Below are 19,769 nucleotides of genomic sequence, written 5' to 3' on the forward strand. Positions count from 1 at the left end.
AGATCCTGTGCACTGTCAGCAAGAACCCCAAGCACAAACCTCGACCATTTTCAAACAAACTCAACATAATTTATTCCCCCTCCCCTTCATCAGTGTGGCAGCAGGCAGGAGAACATAACCGATGGCCTTCTTGCTCTCTCTCTCTTTTTTTTTCTCTCCCTTCCCTATCTTGAAATTTTTTTTTCAGGGTGTAGTTAAATCTAGAAACACACTGCCGGTCATAAGGCATTCGCCGTAGATACAAGATTATTTTTTAAAATCCTGTTGTGCTATATCTTCATACACTTTTACTTAACAAGTAAGGATATATAAAAACGAATCTGTACTGCATAAAACCTGTGGGAATCAGGCCTGCTTATCTGAAAGGTGAGTAATAAAAAAAGGTCTCTCTCTTAGCAGCATACGTGCCAGCTCACACTAGTATCGATTAACTTGGTTTTTTTTCTCCTCCCACATTTCGATAACATTGCTTTGAGCTTATTGATTTTTTTTTAGCTGCAACTGTTCGGCCTAATGTAGTCAGTCGAAAACAATGTACAATTTTCTCACAAGAAAACAGTCTAAGGCTCATCCACGTATTCAATAAAATTCTGTTCAATGTAGACCTAAAAACATAACGAAATAATGATTAAAGTAAAGTGCAAGTAAATAAATAAAGCATAATGCAATGTTATTCTCAATTTCAATGAAATGTAATCATGATGACTGATGTGTGACAGAATGGGAGACATATGTTTACAGTGTGACAATGATATTGAGCTGTTAACATCTGAATGTTAGCTTACACACACACACACACACAAAGTACATACGTATAAGCATAGCCTAAAAATACATTTCTAAAAATCAATAAGCCTTTAACAACATTATGGTTTTCTCGGTTGTAGTGATTTGATGTGCATAAATGTCGTCCGCCTTCAGTAAAATAAACGACTATTGCTTATCTTGTAGAACATTTTTTTCTTGTGGCTATAGAGCCCAATTCTGGAGGATATGAATGAGTGAGGTGGGAAAGGTAAAAATAATCTTCGGAAATAATTGTTTTATTGGTTATTTGTGTACAGCTATGTATAGCACTATTTGTGTCCCGCTATGTGTAGCACTATTTGCCTTCGCACTGCCTTCATTTAAACCAAAGGTAGAACCAGGAGGCTGTATGGCTTACTCCCCTTTTCTTATTCTGCCCATTTCCAATCAAAAGACATCATGAAATCAAATTTTCAATAGGATCTTTTTCTTCTCTAGTTTTTGAGATCTAAACGTCACAGACAAACGGACGGATGGACAGTCAGACCAAAGAAAACTAGGCGACTTTGTCGTTTGAAACCTGGTTAAGGGGATCGCAGATAACGTCAATAAATTCTTTTTTTTTCATAGTTTCTTAACATTTAATTTGTACGAGACAAAGATGTGTGAAAAATGCCAAATCTGCTCTGAGAAATCTTCAAATATTTCAATTCCTCAACTTAGCTATGTTACTTTTGTGTTTTATACTACATAAGATTACATGGACTGTAGAACGCTTCTTGGTTGTTAATATATTCAAGACAGTTTTACAGAGGATGCCCTGAAGTGTGATGAAGTGTAAGAAACAACTATTGTTCTCGGGCTAGTCAAAATATTCCAACAAATCCAGATATTTTCCCTATCAGTTCCATTTGTCAGAATATTCTATATTCATAATATGTAGATACTAGGTAGGTTACTTTACTAATACCTGGACCTAATGTTTTTGCTCTGTAAGGATCACATGCCTGCTTACTCTTAAGTAACAGAATAAGTGTCATCAATACTGCTTATAACAGTGGCGTAGCAATGTACCCGTGGGCCCGGGTTCAAGAATTTATGTTGATGTGCCCCTCCCCTTCCCCATACGACAAATCTTGTGTGTGACAAAAAAAGTCGAGAAGCTTGTATGTATCGGAACATTGACTACAAGACATTCGAATACAGCTTCATGAACACAGCTGACAGAAACATTGAAGACCATCTCTAAGTACTGTTTAGCACAGTGAACCTAATGCGCAAGTGGCTGCTTTTGTTGAAACATTGGCTAGTGTGCTCTCCGCTCATTTAGAAAACCAACATTGCGTTGGCCTCGCAAGTAATTTATAAAAAAATGGTGATTTTTTTTAAATTTCTTGGGGTACTTGTTCAGCCAATTTTGCAGACTTCTGGTTCTAACAAATATAAAAACCTAGAAATGACTCTCATGATTGCAATTTCTTTGGGTATTTCGCTCACAAAACATTATTTTCTGAAAATCAACTTTTAATTTTCTTGAGTGCTGTCAACCATGATTTAACAATGCACAGGCCCCCATACTTTAGCATTTCTGCTGACACCATGTATAACCCTGGTGCTTTGTTGTTCTTTAGGACTGCAATGGCCATGGTAACCTCCTCTGTTGTTATTGGGTCTGTCTTGATCTTGAGATCATTGTTCCGAGAGGGGTCCTTGAATGTGTAAGTCAGGTCTGGTGATCGTTGGTTAAGGGTCTCTTTAAAGTGCTCTACAAGTCTTGCTACCTTGGACTTCGCCGATGACGTTACACTACTCGGGGCTATAAATAAATGTATAAAACAAATTACGGAGAGCCTAGATAGAGAGGCTCCCAAAATTGACCTCCGCATAAACTTGGATAAGACTAAAATTTTACGAGTGGAATATAAGGCTTGGCTAGTCAAAGCTTGAAGAGTTGGACAAGTTCACATACCTTGGCAGCATCATAACAAACGATGGGGATGTCTACCATGACGTAGCTGCCGAATAGGAAAGTCGTGGAGCATTTTCCAAAGGATGCGGCCCTTTGGACAAGCCAAGCCATTTGACTTGAGACAATAATACACCTTCATCAAAATACTGTAGACATTTAATTAATAATAACAATAATAATGACAAAGACTTTGTGTTTATACAAGTAGACATTGAAGACTTTTTTTATTACGTCATATCCTACTTTTTCACAAAACATTCACAATAAACAATGACGCAATATTAACATATTGGCACATCCTTCCTTTTAAAGTTGTTATCACATTCTTCTTTTTAAAGTGCTTAAGACTGATATCTACCGTAATAGGAACTCTAACTAACAACTCGTCCACTTCTGGTTGTCTTGACTGGCACAACAAGTTCTCTAGACGTTGGTCTATAACTGTCTGTTTCATTTGTTCCAACAGTTTGCTGTTCATTGTCTTCATTGATTTCGTCTGTATGTTTTTCCATCGTTTGTCTTTATGATGTAAGATCTGGGTGATGAATGTTTTTTTGACGACAACTGCTTTCTGCCATGTTTGTCCTAGACGAACTCTCACTTTCTCTCCGACAGAGTAATCTTTAGGTAGTCTTACTTTTGCTTCGTATTTCACTTTGCTTCTCATCTGTCGTTCTTTTACTAATGTCTCTGCATTTTCAGCTATCGATAGTTTCATTAGTTTGGGATCAGTTGGAATGATGTCCCTGAGTCTTCTACTCATCAGTAGTTGTGATGGTGAATACGGCAGTCCGCTTATTGGAGTATTTCTATACTCGAGCAAAGCGAGATATGGATCCTTCCCACTTTTGTATGCTTTGTTGAATATCTGCTTTACGATAGGGCCTACCAACGTACACCTCACTTTGACCATTTGATTGAGGGTACCTATGGCTTGATGCTGTTATCTTACAACCCCACTCAGAAGCAAACTCTCTATATTGATAGCTGTTGAATGGCATATTGTCGCTCACTATTTCTTATGGTATGCCATATCTAGCAAAAATACCTTTCAGTGCCCTGATAACACATTCTGCTGTTTTGTTCTCCAGTCGTTTTATTTCAGGGTATTTGGAGAAATAGTCCACAACTAGCAAGTAGTCATTGTTCCGCCATTCAAACAAATCTGTCGCAACCTTTTTCCATGGTCTGTCTGGTACAGCATGAGGTAGCAATTTTTTCTTCACATTATTTCTTTTGAAACTCTCGTGGAACTTCATTCTGTTGCTTGACATCATGCACTTCGACGTCAATTAGTTTCAAAGCAATAGATGTCTTCATACCTAAAACTGGGTTTATTTCGTTCTTGGTCACATACAGATCTTTGACTCCCACATCGTCAAATTTAAATGTGACCAATGCAACTCCCATCAGTTCTAATGCTTCATCCCCTAATGCTCGTAGGGTAGTATTTGAATGCTTTAACTATTAGTTTCTAAAGTGTTCCACTTTGACTCTGATATGACATTAGCTTGTGCTCCTGTGTTAATTTTCATTTTGACTATTTTTCCCATAATATTGACAACAACCATCCAAACTTTGACATTGTTGCCTCAAACCACAACTCATTTACTTGGCTTGCTTGACTTTCATCTTCCAGAAAATCAATAGCCTTCAAGTGTTTCAAACGACATTTTGCAGCGAAATGATTTCTCTTTCTACATTTTCGACATGTCTGTCCAAATGCTGGGCAATAGTATTTTCCGTGAGATCTACCACAAAATCTGCAATCTCTAATGATACTTTTTACATGATTCTTTGCCATTTTCTCCTGTGAGCTTTTGACTGGCTTTCTATCTTCTGCCTTCTTTAATTTATAAGCAGCATCTACATGTAGTCCTTTCATATCTATCATTTGGTTCTGCCTATGCTCGTCTGCACGAATTATATTTGCTGCGTTCTCTAAAGTTAAGTCTACGTCTCTTAGAAGTCTCTCTCTCTCACTCGATCTGACTGTATGCCACATACCAATCGACTCTGATGAGTTCCTCTCGAAGGTTGTCAAACTCTGTTCAAACGTTTCAACGTCCTTCTTATTTCTTGTGAAGAATTTAAATCTGTCATACACAGTGTTGGAATTAGGCAAAAAAAATGATTATGAAACCTTTCAATTACTTTGTCTACAGTCTCATATTCACATACTTGAAAAGTATTGTAGATGTCTCGAGCGGGTTCACCGATCAGGTGTAACAATAAAGCTTTTTTTACCAGCTCGGGCTTCGTATTCTTTTCAGTGGCGACCATAAACAGTTCAAAACTTTGTCTCTATTTTTTCCATCTTTCAGATAGATTACCGTCTAGTGACAACGGTTTAGGAGGATCGAATAATTCCATTATTTGTATAGATTCTGTGTCTAGATCTAAAACAAAATGAACTAACGACACCACTTTATACAAATAAAATATACTTTTAGCAATTTAACCCAATCAAGCACTATATCTGACACCTAATCTGACACCAAATCTGACACCATGTTCTGTTGTCACAGATAAATAAATAAAATACTGTAGGCATTAATTAATAATAACAATAATAATGACAGAGACTTTGTGTTTATACAAGTAGACATAGAAGACTTTTTGATTACGTCACATCCTACTTTCTCACAAAACATTCACAATAAACAATGTCGCAATATTAACATATAAGCACATCCTTCCTTTTAAATTTGTTATCACAAGAACAGTGGACACCAGATGGAAAGAGACATTGCCAGTGACGGTCTTTGTGGAGACAGCTTACCGCTCAATGCGCCGAACGGCGCGAGATGATGTAAGTTTAAGTAAGTAAGTTAACTAACATAGAGAGAAAAAGAGCAGTTTGGATCTCCTTTTTTTACAGGACTTTAGATCATCTTACTTACCCACTGAACAGGCTGTAAGCTTTCATCAAGCCCTGGCTATAATTAAAAAAACAGAAATGGAAAAGTGGTTTGAGTGCTGGGACAAGTCCCTAAAAGCCTGTGGAGTCTGGGAGCGCATGAGGCGCCCTGACCGCACTTCCCCGTGGTGGAGGCTGTCCAGGCCTGAGCAAGCTATTATAGCACAGTGCAGGACATGCCATTTTCCTGTTGGCTCATATTTCTCGCGGCTATGGCCAAATTTTGATTCACGGTGCCCCCGCTGCGGGGAAGAAGAGGAAACCGTGCCTCATATTCTGTATGACTGCCCCAGACTTGCTGATCTCCGTCTCGACAGGTCTGGGAAACCCAAAATTCTCGACCTGTATGGCGACATATATGCACTACGCGACAGCAGGGTTTCTGTCCAGGGCTTTTGCAAGAGAGGATTTGAGCCTTTCAAGCCCTCACCCAAATGGAGTTTGATGATGATGATGATCAACTTACTTAAACAGTGGGAATTAATGGCCACATCTTCAATGTTGTCGATCACCTCAAGTCCATGTGCAGCACAGTGTCCAACGATGCGCTACTGTCTACAGAAACAGACAACCGTCTCGATACGCCCAACAACGCTTTAGGTCACCTCCGACTGAGAGTATGTAAGAGTAATTAAGTCTCTTGGCTTACCAAGAAAATCAGTGTCTATAAAGCAGTGGTTCTCACACAACTTTCGCATGGTAGGTGTCACCTAGGGCTCCTCGAAGGACTCCATCAAAGGTGCCTTCGCTCCATAATGGTCATACGCTGGCAAGACTACCTCACAAATAACCATTTTCCGTTAGAGGATGGTGTGGAAAGTACAGAAGCATTACTTACCATTCGACAGCTGCGCTGGGTCAGACACCTATCTCGTATGGGGGATGACCGTATGCCAAGGACGATCACTTTTTGGCAAGCTTAAAGGAAGATGGCGTAAGAGAGGTGCCCCCGACCCGGAAGAGCTTTAATTTGCCCATTTAGACTCTGACACAGAGGAAAGGAGCTGACAGCAGATTGCCTCAAATGAGAATAAGCAGGTGCGAGTTCTATGACGGTTTGATTATATAGGTATCTCGTAATACCTTCTTTCAAATAACAGTTGGTAGATAGAAAGAAACTAAATTGTGTACATTTCATATAATTGCTCTGATCTTTAAGGGAACAATCAATCAGTATGTGATCATGGAACAATACATTCTGATTCTACTAAGCTCTGATCTTAAGGGAACAATCAATCAGTAGGCCTATGTGATCATGGAACAATACATTCTGATTCTACTAACTCATCCCAGAAAACAAAACTAATCACATAATTGGGAATACTTTTTTTTTTTCAGATGGATTTTATCAAACGTCAGCTGAGCAGAATCACTAGGGTCAAAACCATACCAGAAGATCTTCATGAGACCTCACTTCGTCGATGCCTAAACACATTTGACATCACTCTCTTAGGCATTGGTCACATGATCGGTGCTGGCATCTATGTTTTGACAGGTAATGGTCATTACCTGGCATCCCTTATTTAATCTTAGGTTATTTTCCCATAATGATTTTTTTGAAATATATAGTAGGCCTAATATATATTGTGTAAAAAAAAAAGTATATCAAAATAGTTTTAAAATATATGCATGTACATCATTACTCTCTTCACAGTCACAGGTTCACATTCAATTGCCAGCCTACTGTCTATGTATAGATCAAGAAAGACCTAAAATATTTGTAATGTTATGTTGTCTTACCTTTTTATCAATTCTTTTCTGTAGGAACTGTGGTAAGAGAAAAAGCTGGACCCTCAGCGGTCCTCAGTTTTCTGTTTGCTGGTACAGCAGCCTTGCTTAGTGCATTGTGCTATGCAGAGTTTGGTGCTAGGATACCAAAAGGTAAAGTCAGTAGATTATTGAAAAAGAATTCGATATTATATATACCAGCATAGTTAAATAACTCTTTAACTTTTTAAATCTAATAGCGTTTTAAAAGTGTACATTTATTTTATCTTTAAAGCTGGTTCAGCATACTCTTACACATATGTAACCATTGGAGAAATTTGGGGCTTTCTGATTGGATGGAATATTATTCTTGAGCACATGATAGGCGCTGCATCTGTGGCCAGAGCATGGAGTGGGGCCATGGATGCGATTTTTAACCAGGCCATCCGCAATGGAACTATTGAGCATATTGGTAAGCACATACTGTGCTTTTTTTTGGATAAACGTAGAAACATGTAAATATGTTCTTACAAGCTCGATTTTTCTTAGTTAGTAAAATCTGTTCTGCCATTCTTAATTTTTAAAAAGGCTCTAGAGTCTATTAAGTCTATATTGTATATATTATCCCACTGACCCATTCTGTTCACACTATAGTGACTATTCACTTCTAGGATTACATCTAGAGGTAGATGATACTAAGATTGCAAGCTTTTATATTAATAAATCCCCCCCCCCCTTTTTTTTTTCCAGCCTTGTTTGCAAATAGCCCTTTTTTAAACACAGCAATCAGTTAAGACCTTAGTCTACCATGTCGAAAATAGCTACTTTTTCATTGCATCTTCATGATAGTATATTTAAGTATATTATTTTAGATTTACCAAACATAAAAATGTATTAGTGAACACAAATTGAGTAGATGTATTTCTATTTGCAGGTCGTCTCTCTCAGGATAATGAATGGATCTCTGAATATCCTGATATGGTTGCAATGGGCATTACATTGATAGCATTTCTTATTATTGGGTTTGGTGCCAAGATTTCTGTCAACTTCAATAGTGTGTTCACCATCCTTAATGCCCTGGTTCTGGCTTTTATCATCATCATTGGATTCACATTTGCAGATCCCAGCTTATGGTCTTCTAGCTCAGGGTTTGTTGGTGTATTTCAATTAATGTTGATACAAGAAAGAAATATTTTTTGTTCAGATACTTCTAAAATATACAAATGAAAACATTGTTAACAGAATAGACCCTAATACCCAGGTAATTGGTCTCAAAAGACTAGTTGTTAAGGAGTGTTGTGTTCAGAGGATACTGAAGAAAGGAAGCATTAATTTTTTATATTGGTCTATCATAATTTATGTTAAAACTACAGATGATCTAGAGACATGAAAGAGTAAAGAAATGTTTTTGTTGTGAGTTAAATTCTGTATAAATATCAGTACTATTAGACATCTATCTCATTTTAAGTTAAATCTGTGAATATTGTAATAAAAGTTTTATTGAGTTTTTGTTTACAAGAGAAATTTTTTCAGGTTGCTTAAAGTTTATTTATTAAAAAATTTGTATGCCTTCATCTGTTTAGTTGTACTAGCTGTTTTGAACTTCGAGACAACGAATGATTATCAACATTAGTTTAATGAATTAGCAGTTCATTTTTTGAATGAATTTTGATATAAATGATAGTTTACCCTTTACTATGACAAGTTGAACCTGTATGACTAGCACTATGCACTCATTCTGCATAATTTTCCCACACCTGAGGTGACATCGTTTTATGAAGTGGCTGAAATCAGGAATATGAGTCCTAGTCCATTGTAAAATATTTCAAATGTATCCACCAGACTTAATATCCTCAGTCTAATGTTTAACTAGTCAGCTATTCCTGTGTTTATATTTTCATATATTTCTTTTCTCTACAGTCATGGAGGATTTTTTCCATTTGGATTTTCTGGAACACTCTCAGGGGCTGCCACTTGTTTCTTTGCCTATATAGGTTTTGAAGGTATAGCCATTGCCAGTGAGGAGGCCAGAGACCCTGAGAAAAGTATTCCACGAGCCACAGTTTTGTCCTTGCTAACTGTGACAACCTTGTACCTGCTAGTTACAGCAGCCTTAACCTTGATGATTCCCTATTATGAGACAAATACATCAGGTACTGTAGAGTTAACTGTATTTAGTCTCTCATTGTGGGTGTGATTCATTTTGTTGCAGGGGTAATAATATCTATCAAATAAAGCCTGATTGAGTTAACATTGGAATGCTAATGAAATAGAGTCTGTAAAGAGGCTGGGTAATATTATAACTGTTCTGCAATGGTCCTTGTGGTGTACACCAACACACCATTTCATGTGGGAAATAAACAGACTGTTGAGAGATAGACAGACTTTACTTGCATTGGGTATGGTTGTTGAAAAGAAAGCTGTGTGTACAATGGAATCTGTATGTCTGTGTGTTTGAACCTTGTTTTTGAGTTGCTCACAACACTTGTGTATAGCTCCATAACTTGGGTGCTCTTAAGGAGGGCATCTGAGGCTTCTTGAAAATGTCTTTGAAAGCTGCCTGTGCTCCATAATAGATATATGCTAGAAAGGCTATGTTACAAATAAATGTGTTCTGCTGGAAATGGTGTAGACTGTGTAGAAATATAATTTACTGTTTAACTGGAAACACATTTGAGACCCAAAAAATGCTAAGAGAGAACAGATGTCGAAAAGAGAATTCTTATAAAATATCTTATAAAATACAAATGCTCTTTAAAAAAAAGAGTATTATTAAATAGACCCATTGTGGGCAATGATTATGTCTGCATAAAGATTGGCAAAATATGCAGGTTGCAAATGGGTCCTCATAGTCACAAGAAATACTGCACTTATTCTTAATTATTGGAATCAAAGACAATGTTGTATGCTTGAAACACATAAAATGTTCTACCTTGGCTTTGTTCAGTGTCTACTTTGATCAATTGTCTTGTTTGCAATTTTTTAAATGTCATTGAATACAGAAGTATTTCAGTTAAATTTTAGCCTCATGTTAGTTTAAGAGCTAAAACTATTTACATCAAGAATGGCGACTGGTCTGACATGTTTAGATTCTATCTAAAGACAGGAGTTTCTGGCTGAATGATCAATAATTTGATATTAAAATTATATTCAGAAAAAAAATACCTTGTACTAGCCTACTGGGATTTTTCCTTGTGCTCTGCTTGACAGAAAGTACATTGCTTCCCACTTTTTCTTCTTTGTTTTGTCTCTTACATTGTATTACTGGGTCTCAGTATTTTAACTGGTCTGGTTCTTCTAGCTATTTGCTCTAACAGCATTGACATGAACCCAACCATGACAATCCCATTTCTACATTCTTCTTTAATAATATAATATTAGAGAACTCATTCATTTTTTAATTCTTGCATTTTTATCATAAATTTTGATGTATGGATATATATTAATTAACTCTGAATCTAGGAAGTAGCTTTATTTCTGTTTGGAGTTTTTCAATGCTTTTTTTCTTATTTTTTATTTTAACTTGGCTCCATTACAAATATTTAGTAACCTTTTAATCTATAAGAATAGTATCTAGTTATACATTAGTCTATAAGAAAGAAAGGTGAAAATTTAAGAAAAAAGGAATCAACTTTTGCCTATTAAGGTCTTCTAAAATGTTAAGTTTGATGCACTAATTAATGAAAAAAAGTATTTGGATACAGTTCTATTTTGGCAAACATACACCTAAAGATTCTAAAATTCTAGTGCTAGTACTTGTTAAGATTCTCATAGACTTAACTTTTTGAAAAAATTATTGAACATAATTGTATTTATGTGTATAGTTGAGATCATAAACTACAAAATTAAATTACTTTTATAAGGTTTATCATAACATGCCTTTCACCTACTTTTATCTTTTTTTTTCTTCTCTTTTCTATTTTGCTGTTGCAGTCACGTGATCCTACACGTTCATATTTTTGCATGTGATTAAAAACATAAGTATTGATTAAGTATTGATTATTATAATTATACTTTTATTTATATTTCTTTGTCAGCTGCTTTTCCTTTCGCTTTTGATGAGGTTGGAGCCCACTGGGCTAAATACATTGTTGCTGTTGGCACACTCTTAGGGATCAGCACATCACTTTTAGGCTCAGCATTCTCCCTGCCTAGATCAGTGTATGCTATGGCTGAGGATGGGCTACTTTTTGGCTTCTTCAGCTTTGTACACTCCAAAACTCAGGTTTGAATTTTTTAGTTTGCAATTAGTACATGAAATAACTTAGAGAAAAAAGATTTAGCTAGTTGTTTTGTTTTGTTGTTTTTTTTTGGAGGGGGGCGGGGGGCTTATCGTGATTACAATTTCATTTTATCAATGAATCATTAATACTTTTCCATTATAGATAGTAAGCTTTTTAAGATTTTACTAAGCATGTACAAGTAGGACCCACAGCATTGTGCCTAGTCGTGCCATTTGCATGCTGGACTGTCGTTCGGGTTTATCAATGGTCCCGGGTTCAAACCCTGTCTGCTCCCATCCCCCGTCATCCTGCAGTAAATTATCTTCAACTATGAAGGAACATCCAAAACATGTAAAACATTTTAAAAACAACAATCTATGTTTGTGCTATAAAGATTTCTTTCTTTTATCTCATTGCCATTTGTTCCACCCGACTCAAATATGGCAACACCTGATGTTTCTAACTTTGTTCAAAGTAGTTTCTTTGGATTGTTTTTATCCCATGCGCTGCACTTTTTCTTATGTTGGAGTGAAATTTTCACTTTTGCCCTTTGGCTTGAAAGTGTGTTTTCATATCAATTTAAGTATCAAAAGGTTGTCAATAGCGGTGTATAGTTATATTTAAGAAGGTTTTCAATAGCTGTATATAGTTATATTTAAGAAGGGTGTCTGATAAATTTTAGATTCTAGAAGGTTGTTTGTTTTTAATTTTCTGTTTATCTGATACTACAATTTTCAGACTCCCATCTATGCTGTCATTGTTTTTGGGGCTTTATCAGCTCTGATGGCTTTACTTTTTGAAATCACTACACTCGTGGAATTCATGAGCATTGGGACCCTGTTTGGCTACACTATAGTAGCTGCTAGCATCATCATATTGCGCTACCAGCCTGTCAGTAAATGTCAATTTAAGGTAAATAAGATACATTTAATTCAATTAACTACAATTATTTATTGTTGCATAATTTAGGGTTATCACTTTTTGTAAGAAAGTTTTTACTATTCATTGGACAAACATTTTTACAATGTAACTGTGGCTCTTGGTAGTTGTTAGGATATGTAAATGTGTAACTCATAGGGTCAAATAAATCAATAATGCACACAGTAAAGTTAAGTGGGGCGACCAAATTAACTGTCATATCTGATAAGCTAAACACTGATTTACAAGAGCTTACATTGTGGTAAAATCAATTAACATATCAGCTATTGCTTAGACCAAAAAAAGTGAAGAGAATGTGTTGACAGCACCAGTCTTTACTAAAACAACAAACTTTAATGTTATATTATAGAAAGCTGAAAAAGCTAATTTTTTTTCTATTAAACATTGTAGAATTTATTTAAACATTTGCATCTTATTAGCCAAGTGTTAATTTATTATATATATATATATATATATATATATACACACACACACACATCAATTTAAAAAAAAAAGAATCAGTTGATGATAAGAAAAAATATTTTTCTTTTATTGATACCACTAATCTGCACTTATGGTGACCATTGTCTATCAATTACTTATTTAAGAAAACAAAACAAAGTATCAATCCATTTGTGCTTAGTGCGCTTCCTTGAATATAATGTAAGTTTAAATTACACTTGACATGTTTAGATATATGATGTTAATGTACTGATATTACAATAAAGATTATTGAGGAAGATGTCATTTATTGTTTATTTACCAAAGCTCAGAGCTGAAGAAACTCAGACTGAAGCTGCTGAACCAGTGGATACATCAGTGGTAAATGTTTCTGAGACCACACCACTGTCCAAATCAGACCCATCTACTCCTGTTAAGGTAAATACAATGTAGTTATTTGATTATGCAAGCCAATAGTTTTCAGCTATGTTCAAATAAATTTAATAACAGCAATCAAGTTTACAATAATTTGAGCTACAGTGTAGTCCATGAGATTACCTGGCTCTAGGTTGGTAACTGACATCTTTTTATGGAATAGGCCCACAGGTATGTTAACCTAAGAACCTAGTTTGCAAGTCCTAGACACACAAAACAGTTTTAAAGTATAGCTTATTACTTTATACCTAAAACATGTTTAAAATATAAATTTTTACTTCTGAGACAATTATTAATGAAGAAAATCTTGTAGAAAATTTTGCTTTAAAATCAAGTATATTAATTAAAAAAAATTATTTCTGAAAGTCTTATTCAAAACACTCTCAAAATTAATTATTTTATTGATTATATAGACAGATAAAAGTGGTCTTTTACCAAAGTCGAAAAGCCATGATGATTTTGGACGTCTGAGACAAAACCTAAGGGAGGTGCCTATTCTGAGGAGATTTGAGCCAGGAGATGGAGTCAAGAGTGCAGTTGTGCTCATGGGACTGTTTATGGTTGGACTAATGCTGGTAGTTATAGAAGGAGCAGAATATTTGAGAGTAAGACTTTATTGTTCTTTTGTTTTAATTCCTCGTATAATTTATATATATGCTTTCAAAAAAAGAAGACGTATGCCCACTAATTGTTCAGTTCTCATTTACTTAATCACAGTTTCAAGTTGGTTTTTATTGTCATTTTTTTAATATTTTTGTTTAGAACTACATTGTCAATATTATTTTATTCATTTTAATACTGATCTTATTAAAACATTTTTTTTTTGGTCACAACCCTGTTTGATAAAATTAATTCAAGGATCTCTAACATTATAATCACTGAAGACATGCTGTTGTAATTTATGGGTTGAAAACCATTTACCTAACTTATGTTTTTTTATGTAACCTTATACGAATTTAACCTTTTTTTGTCAGACTGCTACATGGTGGGCTGTTTTACTTGTGATAGTGTTTAGTCTACTGATAGTCATCTTCTACTTGGTGATAGTGGCTCATGAGAAGAATGATGCTTTTCTCACATTTCAGGTAGGTCTTTTGCCTGATACAAAATAATTCAATAAAGGTGTGTCTTCTAAATTTCTGAGTGAGATAACTGTGCTGGTGATTGATTATCATCTGCAGAATTTTTTTTTTTCATTTACAGATTCCATTTGTTCCACTCATTCCTGCTTTGAGTATGCTGATAAACATTGCTCTCATGTTGTCTTTGACATATTTGACATGGTTACGGCTGGTCATCTGGATCACAGTGGGTAAGTTATTTTTTGGATTTCCTCTACCTCTTTCTTAACACATGTGAGATGTTATAAATTTGTAATGAATGGATTCAAATATTAATATTTCACAGCATATATTTGTGTTTTTTTGTTTTTTTTTAATTTTACTTGATTTGAAATACATGATTAATGTAAAGTGGCAGCTATCTTTATAAGTGTTAATATAAATATTAAACATGCTTATGTTTTATTTTACTGCTCAAAATTCTGTGGAACATTCATTTTTGTTAATCTGCATTTTCCTATTCAAGATTTCATGTTAACCCAGGGTGGAATTATGGAGAGGGAAGGTGGGGCTACTTAACTTGTTTACCTTAATTATTCCTTTATGTGTATGTTAAGCAGCCACATACTCAATCAATTGGGATTGAGTCCCATACTTAACCATATTTTTTTATATGCTGAATTCAGCTTCTTCTAAATTAAGTTATATTATTTTAAGGGCTAATTGTATCCTCTTTGACTAGTGTACATTGAACATCTGCAAACACTACAAATCAGTTATGACAAGAAGCATTTGTAGAAATGTTATATCTGAGATATTAGGAACATACAAAATGTTGTAAGGCAGAAAGGAAAAATAGAATTAGCACACATTACCAGCACATAGATTTTGTTTTTCTGGGGATCTACTAATTAGTTCCATAAAATTGAGTCCTAAAGTCATAGAATTATACTAAGTAGGTATTCTTTTCTTTTATAACTCAACACCCAAATCAAGACTTTGTTTCTCTGCCTTTACCAAAGTTGTGATTGTTTTGACAAGTTTTTGTTCTTGTTAGTTATAGTTATTTGTAAACATCATTTTAATGTTATATGAGTGTGGAGATATTATTGAGGAAGGATAGCAAGGGGTTTGTGGGTCCAGGAGTTGAACAATGTGAGATCCATTTAACTTTGGGTAGAATGGGTTTCTTTACTTTTTTATTCTGCACCTTAATATACTCTTTTTATGAACTTACATAAACTGAATATATTTTTATTTATATTCTCCAGGCTTACTTCTGTACTTTGTCTATGGTATCCATTATAGTAGAGAGAACAAAAAGATTCAAGGCTATGGACCAATGGTTGAGTACAAAGGAGATGCAGCCTTACCTGAAAGTACAATGTCTGGAATGACAGAAGAGGTTAAGGAGTTGCAGCCACCTCGAAAAGATGAGGGACTGTATCAACAATAACTTTTGAAATTAATAGATCTGTATAACTGCATGTATGTAGTTTGCAGTGGAAACAGCGCATGCTTTCAGCATGTTGGAAGCTATCAGTTTACCTTTCATTGATTCTGCTTCAAAAGAATGGTTTATGTGACACTCTGTTTTCAAAATGGTTTTCAGTTGCTGTCATTATTTGCCAAAAAAGGAAAGGGGGTGGGGGGCTGGAAAAGCAAGAAAAATTTCATTTGCCTTTAAAATTTTATGTTGTGCTTTTTTTTTGTGAACCAATAGAACATATTTCCAAAACTTGTTAAAAGTCCATTTTTAAATGCCAGAAGTGAGGTTGTGTTGTTTTTTTTCTGAACAGAGTAGTACCTTGATTAGTAATGCATCTATAGTGATTCTGATACAAATACATAGGATAGTTGATTAAAAAACTAAATGATAGTACACAATTTCTGCCACAAAGTATTTTGCCTTCAAGCATAATCCTAGAAACAAAAATCTAAATTTATTTTATCAGACTTTGTTAATAAATGTATTTTGCATTATTATTTCATTATCATTATTGTTTTTTTTTTTAATAGTGCCTCTTCCATGCTCCCAAAGATCAATCACTTTTGTGACATGTGGAGGTAATTGTGGGAAGGGTTCATGCTGCCTTTAGGTGCACAACAAAAAAACAAAACATCTTAACATGTGTCTCTGATTCTTATTCTAGCCATGTCAGGTTGCCAAGCAGGCTATGCCACTCAATTACACATTATAACTAAAATTTTTCCTTTAAAAATATTTTTCCTTGAGATTTGAAAAGCATTTTCTCCACTTGCTTACTAAGAGCAAAAATAAACATGTAAAACCGTAACAGCTGTTAAACTTTCAAACACGTTTACATTAAAATATTTGATTTATAAAAAGTTAAGTACCCCCTTTCAGACCTTGCAGTCTATATGGCAGCTGATGTAAAGGTCATCTGTTACTATGGCCTACGGTTTACGAGAATGGTGTCATATCCATATGGCCAACACAACAACCTAACGTCTTTCTCCAACTTAAGTCAAATACCCATTAGATTTGGGTGGACTCAGGGGTTACCTTAAAATCCTGAATTAAATATCACAGTCTTCACTAAAGTTTGAATCTGGGACCTCTTGTTTCAGAAGCCTAGCACTTTTATTTATACATTTTTATCTTATAAACTTAAAAATCTTTAATATTTTAACCAAAGGACCCAGGAAACATCAATTATTAAACACTGAGTCTCTAAATCTATTCTTTAAAAAAACTATACACTTCACAGCTTAACCCAAATTTAATGTCATAAAAGACATAAATAAAAGTCAACCTTTTGCCTGTCAGTCATAAGCCTATCTAGATCTAGATTTATTGTACTTTTTCATTGATCAAGGCTTTTTACAACTTGAGCTAATCTGATTACTAGAGGTAGTAGTCTAGTTAACACCATTCTTGGTAGCCCTGGAAGCAAATTTGAAAACAGTTCATTCATTGTAACACCCTTTCACTTTTTTTATTTTATATCAATGGATTTTCTAAGATGAAAATACCATTATGTTGCTTCTGTTTTGCTCTGCAATGTAAAATGACTTCTAAAAGCAACTCTATAGTCTACTGCTTGATAAGAAAAGTAGACATTGTTTCTTAATGAATTCAACAATGGGTAGAAAAAAAATCTTCCTTATTTTAGCAATATTTATTTTGTATTGTATGTTCTAACTTGTTTTTTTTGTGTGTATACAATTTTGTTCAATGAATATGTATGTTATGTTGGTTTGCATTCTAGTCATAATATCTTTATTGATGTGTAATAGTTTTGAATCATTTTACTTTGCAATTTTTTATCAATATAAATTTACAAAATGTGTGAGATTTTTATTTTGTTTTGTGTTTAAATTGAGTGAAATCCATATAACAAACCAAAAAAGATGATTACCTGATGATGTTCCTTTGTTATGAAATGCCGATAATTTTTCTATCAGGGATGTAAATTGTTGGAATAGTTTTAATAAGTCCTTTAAGTATTGAAAATTATTTTTTTAAATAGAATTTTGGCTGAATAAATAAAAATAAGTTAAAAATATGCATTGAAATTTTAAGCAGCGATATAAGCGTTTCATTGTAATCATATTTCACATACTAAGATGATATATTAGGATCTATTAATGATTTTGAACTCATGCTACACACATTTTATATACAACTATTTTACTTTCAGCTCATCGTCACTAAAATTTCAGCATGTACATTATTGATGTTATTATTTTCTTTTGGTTTTATGTTACTGTCAAATCAAATCTTGTTAATACTTGTAAATCATTAACTTTATCATTCTGTTCATTTCTCTTACTTAACACTAGTTACTGTTTGTGATGAAAGATGACTTTGGTTAATTTTTGTGGATGCTTCTGTGATATACAAATCAAATATTTATTGCTGTAATACTTTGAACAGTTTAACTCATCCTGTTGTGTGGTTCAGTGTTGTGATGTTGTTTCCCTTGTGCATTATTCCACAGCAAGTTCCACTGTAAACAGTTTATTTGGTTTTGGTGCTACATGAATCAATATTTTATTTTGTCTATCAATGCAGTTACATTATTTTTCTTTTCGAGTCCAGTCTTATTATTTTAAATTGGAAATGATCTAATTACTAAGACAAAGTTAGTATTTCTATTTTAGTTTGTGCTTGCTTGTTTTGAATAAAAATTAAATGACTTAAATATTCAGTAACTAAATTTATGTTTTACTCTAATCTGAAACTATTTTTTTTAAATATTTAGTAAGTGATTATAATGTATAATTACCTAGTCTCAGCTGGCATTTACTTATTTCAGCAGTTTTTATTTTAGATAGCATTTTACACATTTCTTATTATATGTACATTTTAAAATTTCCACAGTAATTGTACTATTTTTGTAAAGAGAAGTGTCCAAGATTGTTTTACTAAAAATTACTATGTGATTTGGTCAAACATTAACTGAATTTAACAAAATATTATTTCCCAATTTAAACCAGATTTTCTAAACTGAGGTTTAAATACTTTGTCATGTGTGCCACTACTTTAGGGCCTGAGGTGAAGATTTATTGATAAAACTTGTAGAGCAACAATTGGATTAGTAATTGTGAGCAACTTTTAAAAAGATTCATTTTAACAATGTTTCTCTTTGACCCACACAAAATAAACTTTTTATCAATGTCTTCATTTTTTTTCCTGTGACAGATCCTACTTTAATGACATTCTATAATGTCAGCCCTTACATCAAATTAATTTGATACATAAATAGTGTGAGCAGGCTATTATTAGTGCTCTGTTTCACTTTATACAAAAAATACATGATGTCAAAGATATGTATTGATTTTCACTTTAGCTAGGCATACTGTAATAGGTACATACTTGAAACTAATAAAGTACAACATTGAGAAAGACCTACAAGGGACAGATTATCTTACTGTTATCCCTCAACTTTTAGCCACTATCACATCACTTTTTGTAAACTTAAGATGCCCAGACTAATGTCCAACATTGAACATTCATCTCAGAAGAAATGTTGAGAATAGAATGATTACAGGAATTAAAAACAAATTTCAAAACAAAAAGGACAAATTTTAAAAAATGCTATCAAGTCTCGATTTTTACTAGACCAAATTTAAAAAAATGGCAATTATCAATATATAATCAATTGTATGTGATTATATCATATCATATGATTGTAAGATGCTGAGCTCACAATCAAAGACACTTCACTATTTTCTTTGATTTATTGTTATTTTGATGCATAACATTGACATGTGAATCTTGTGCATATTTTGTGCTGGTTTGTTGTAGTCTAGACTAAATATACAAAGATACTATTTATAAATATTGAATGTTGTGATAATGATGAAGTGAAGTTGAAATA

General features: G+C 34.0%; 1 protein-coding gene across 2 annotated transcripts; it reads left to right on the forward strand.

Annotated features, from left to right (window-relative positions):
- Positions 1 to 99: 99 nt before the first annotated feature.
- Positions 100 to 19,438, forward strand: LOC106057454 (cationic amino acid transporter 4-like). 2 transcript variants are annotated; one of them, XM_056008429.1, is made up of 13 exons: positions 100 to 366; positions 6,975 to 7,131; positions 7,401 to 7,517; positions 7,639 to 7,815; positions 8,278 to 8,491; positions 9,264 to 9,496; positions 11,381 to 11,568; positions 12,305 to 12,478; positions 13,253 to 13,363; positions 13,774 to 13,965; positions 14,335 to 14,445; positions 14,564 to 14,672; positions 15,693 to 19,438. In XM_056008429.1, exons 2-13 carry the CDS (start codon positions 6,975 to 6,977, stop codon positions 15,875 to 15,877), a joined length of 1,968 nt encoding a protein of 655 aa, XP_055864404.1. In that variant the 5' UTR covers positions 100 to 366; the 3' UTR covers positions 15,878 to 19,438. The 2 variants fall into 2 exon arrangements, with proteins under 2 accessions (XP_055864404.1, XP_055864403.1); XM_056008428.1 differs by lacking the exon at positions 100 to 366 and adding an exon at positions 860 to 1,015.
- The last annotated feature ends 331 nt before the right edge of the window (positions 19,439 to 19,769 follow it).

This window comes from Biomphalaria glabrata, chromosome 13 (genome assembly GCF_947242115.1).
Source record: "Biomphalaria glabrata chromosome 13, xgBioGlab47.1, whole genome shotgun sequence".
Lineage (NCBI taxonomy): Eukaryota > Metazoa > Mollusca > Gastropoda > Planorbidae > Biomphalaria > Biomphalaria glabrata.

Coding starts and splice junctions, on each gene's coding strand:
- LOC106057454 (XM_056008428.1), top strand. Junction 7,816..8,277: donor TGGAACTATTGAGCATATTG/GTAAGCACATAC, acceptor TTCTATTTGCAG/GTCGTCTCTCTCAGGATAAT. Junction 13,364..13,773: donor ACCCATCTACTCCTGTTAAG/GTAAATACAATG, acceptor TTGATTATATAG/ACAGATAAAAGTGGTCTTTT.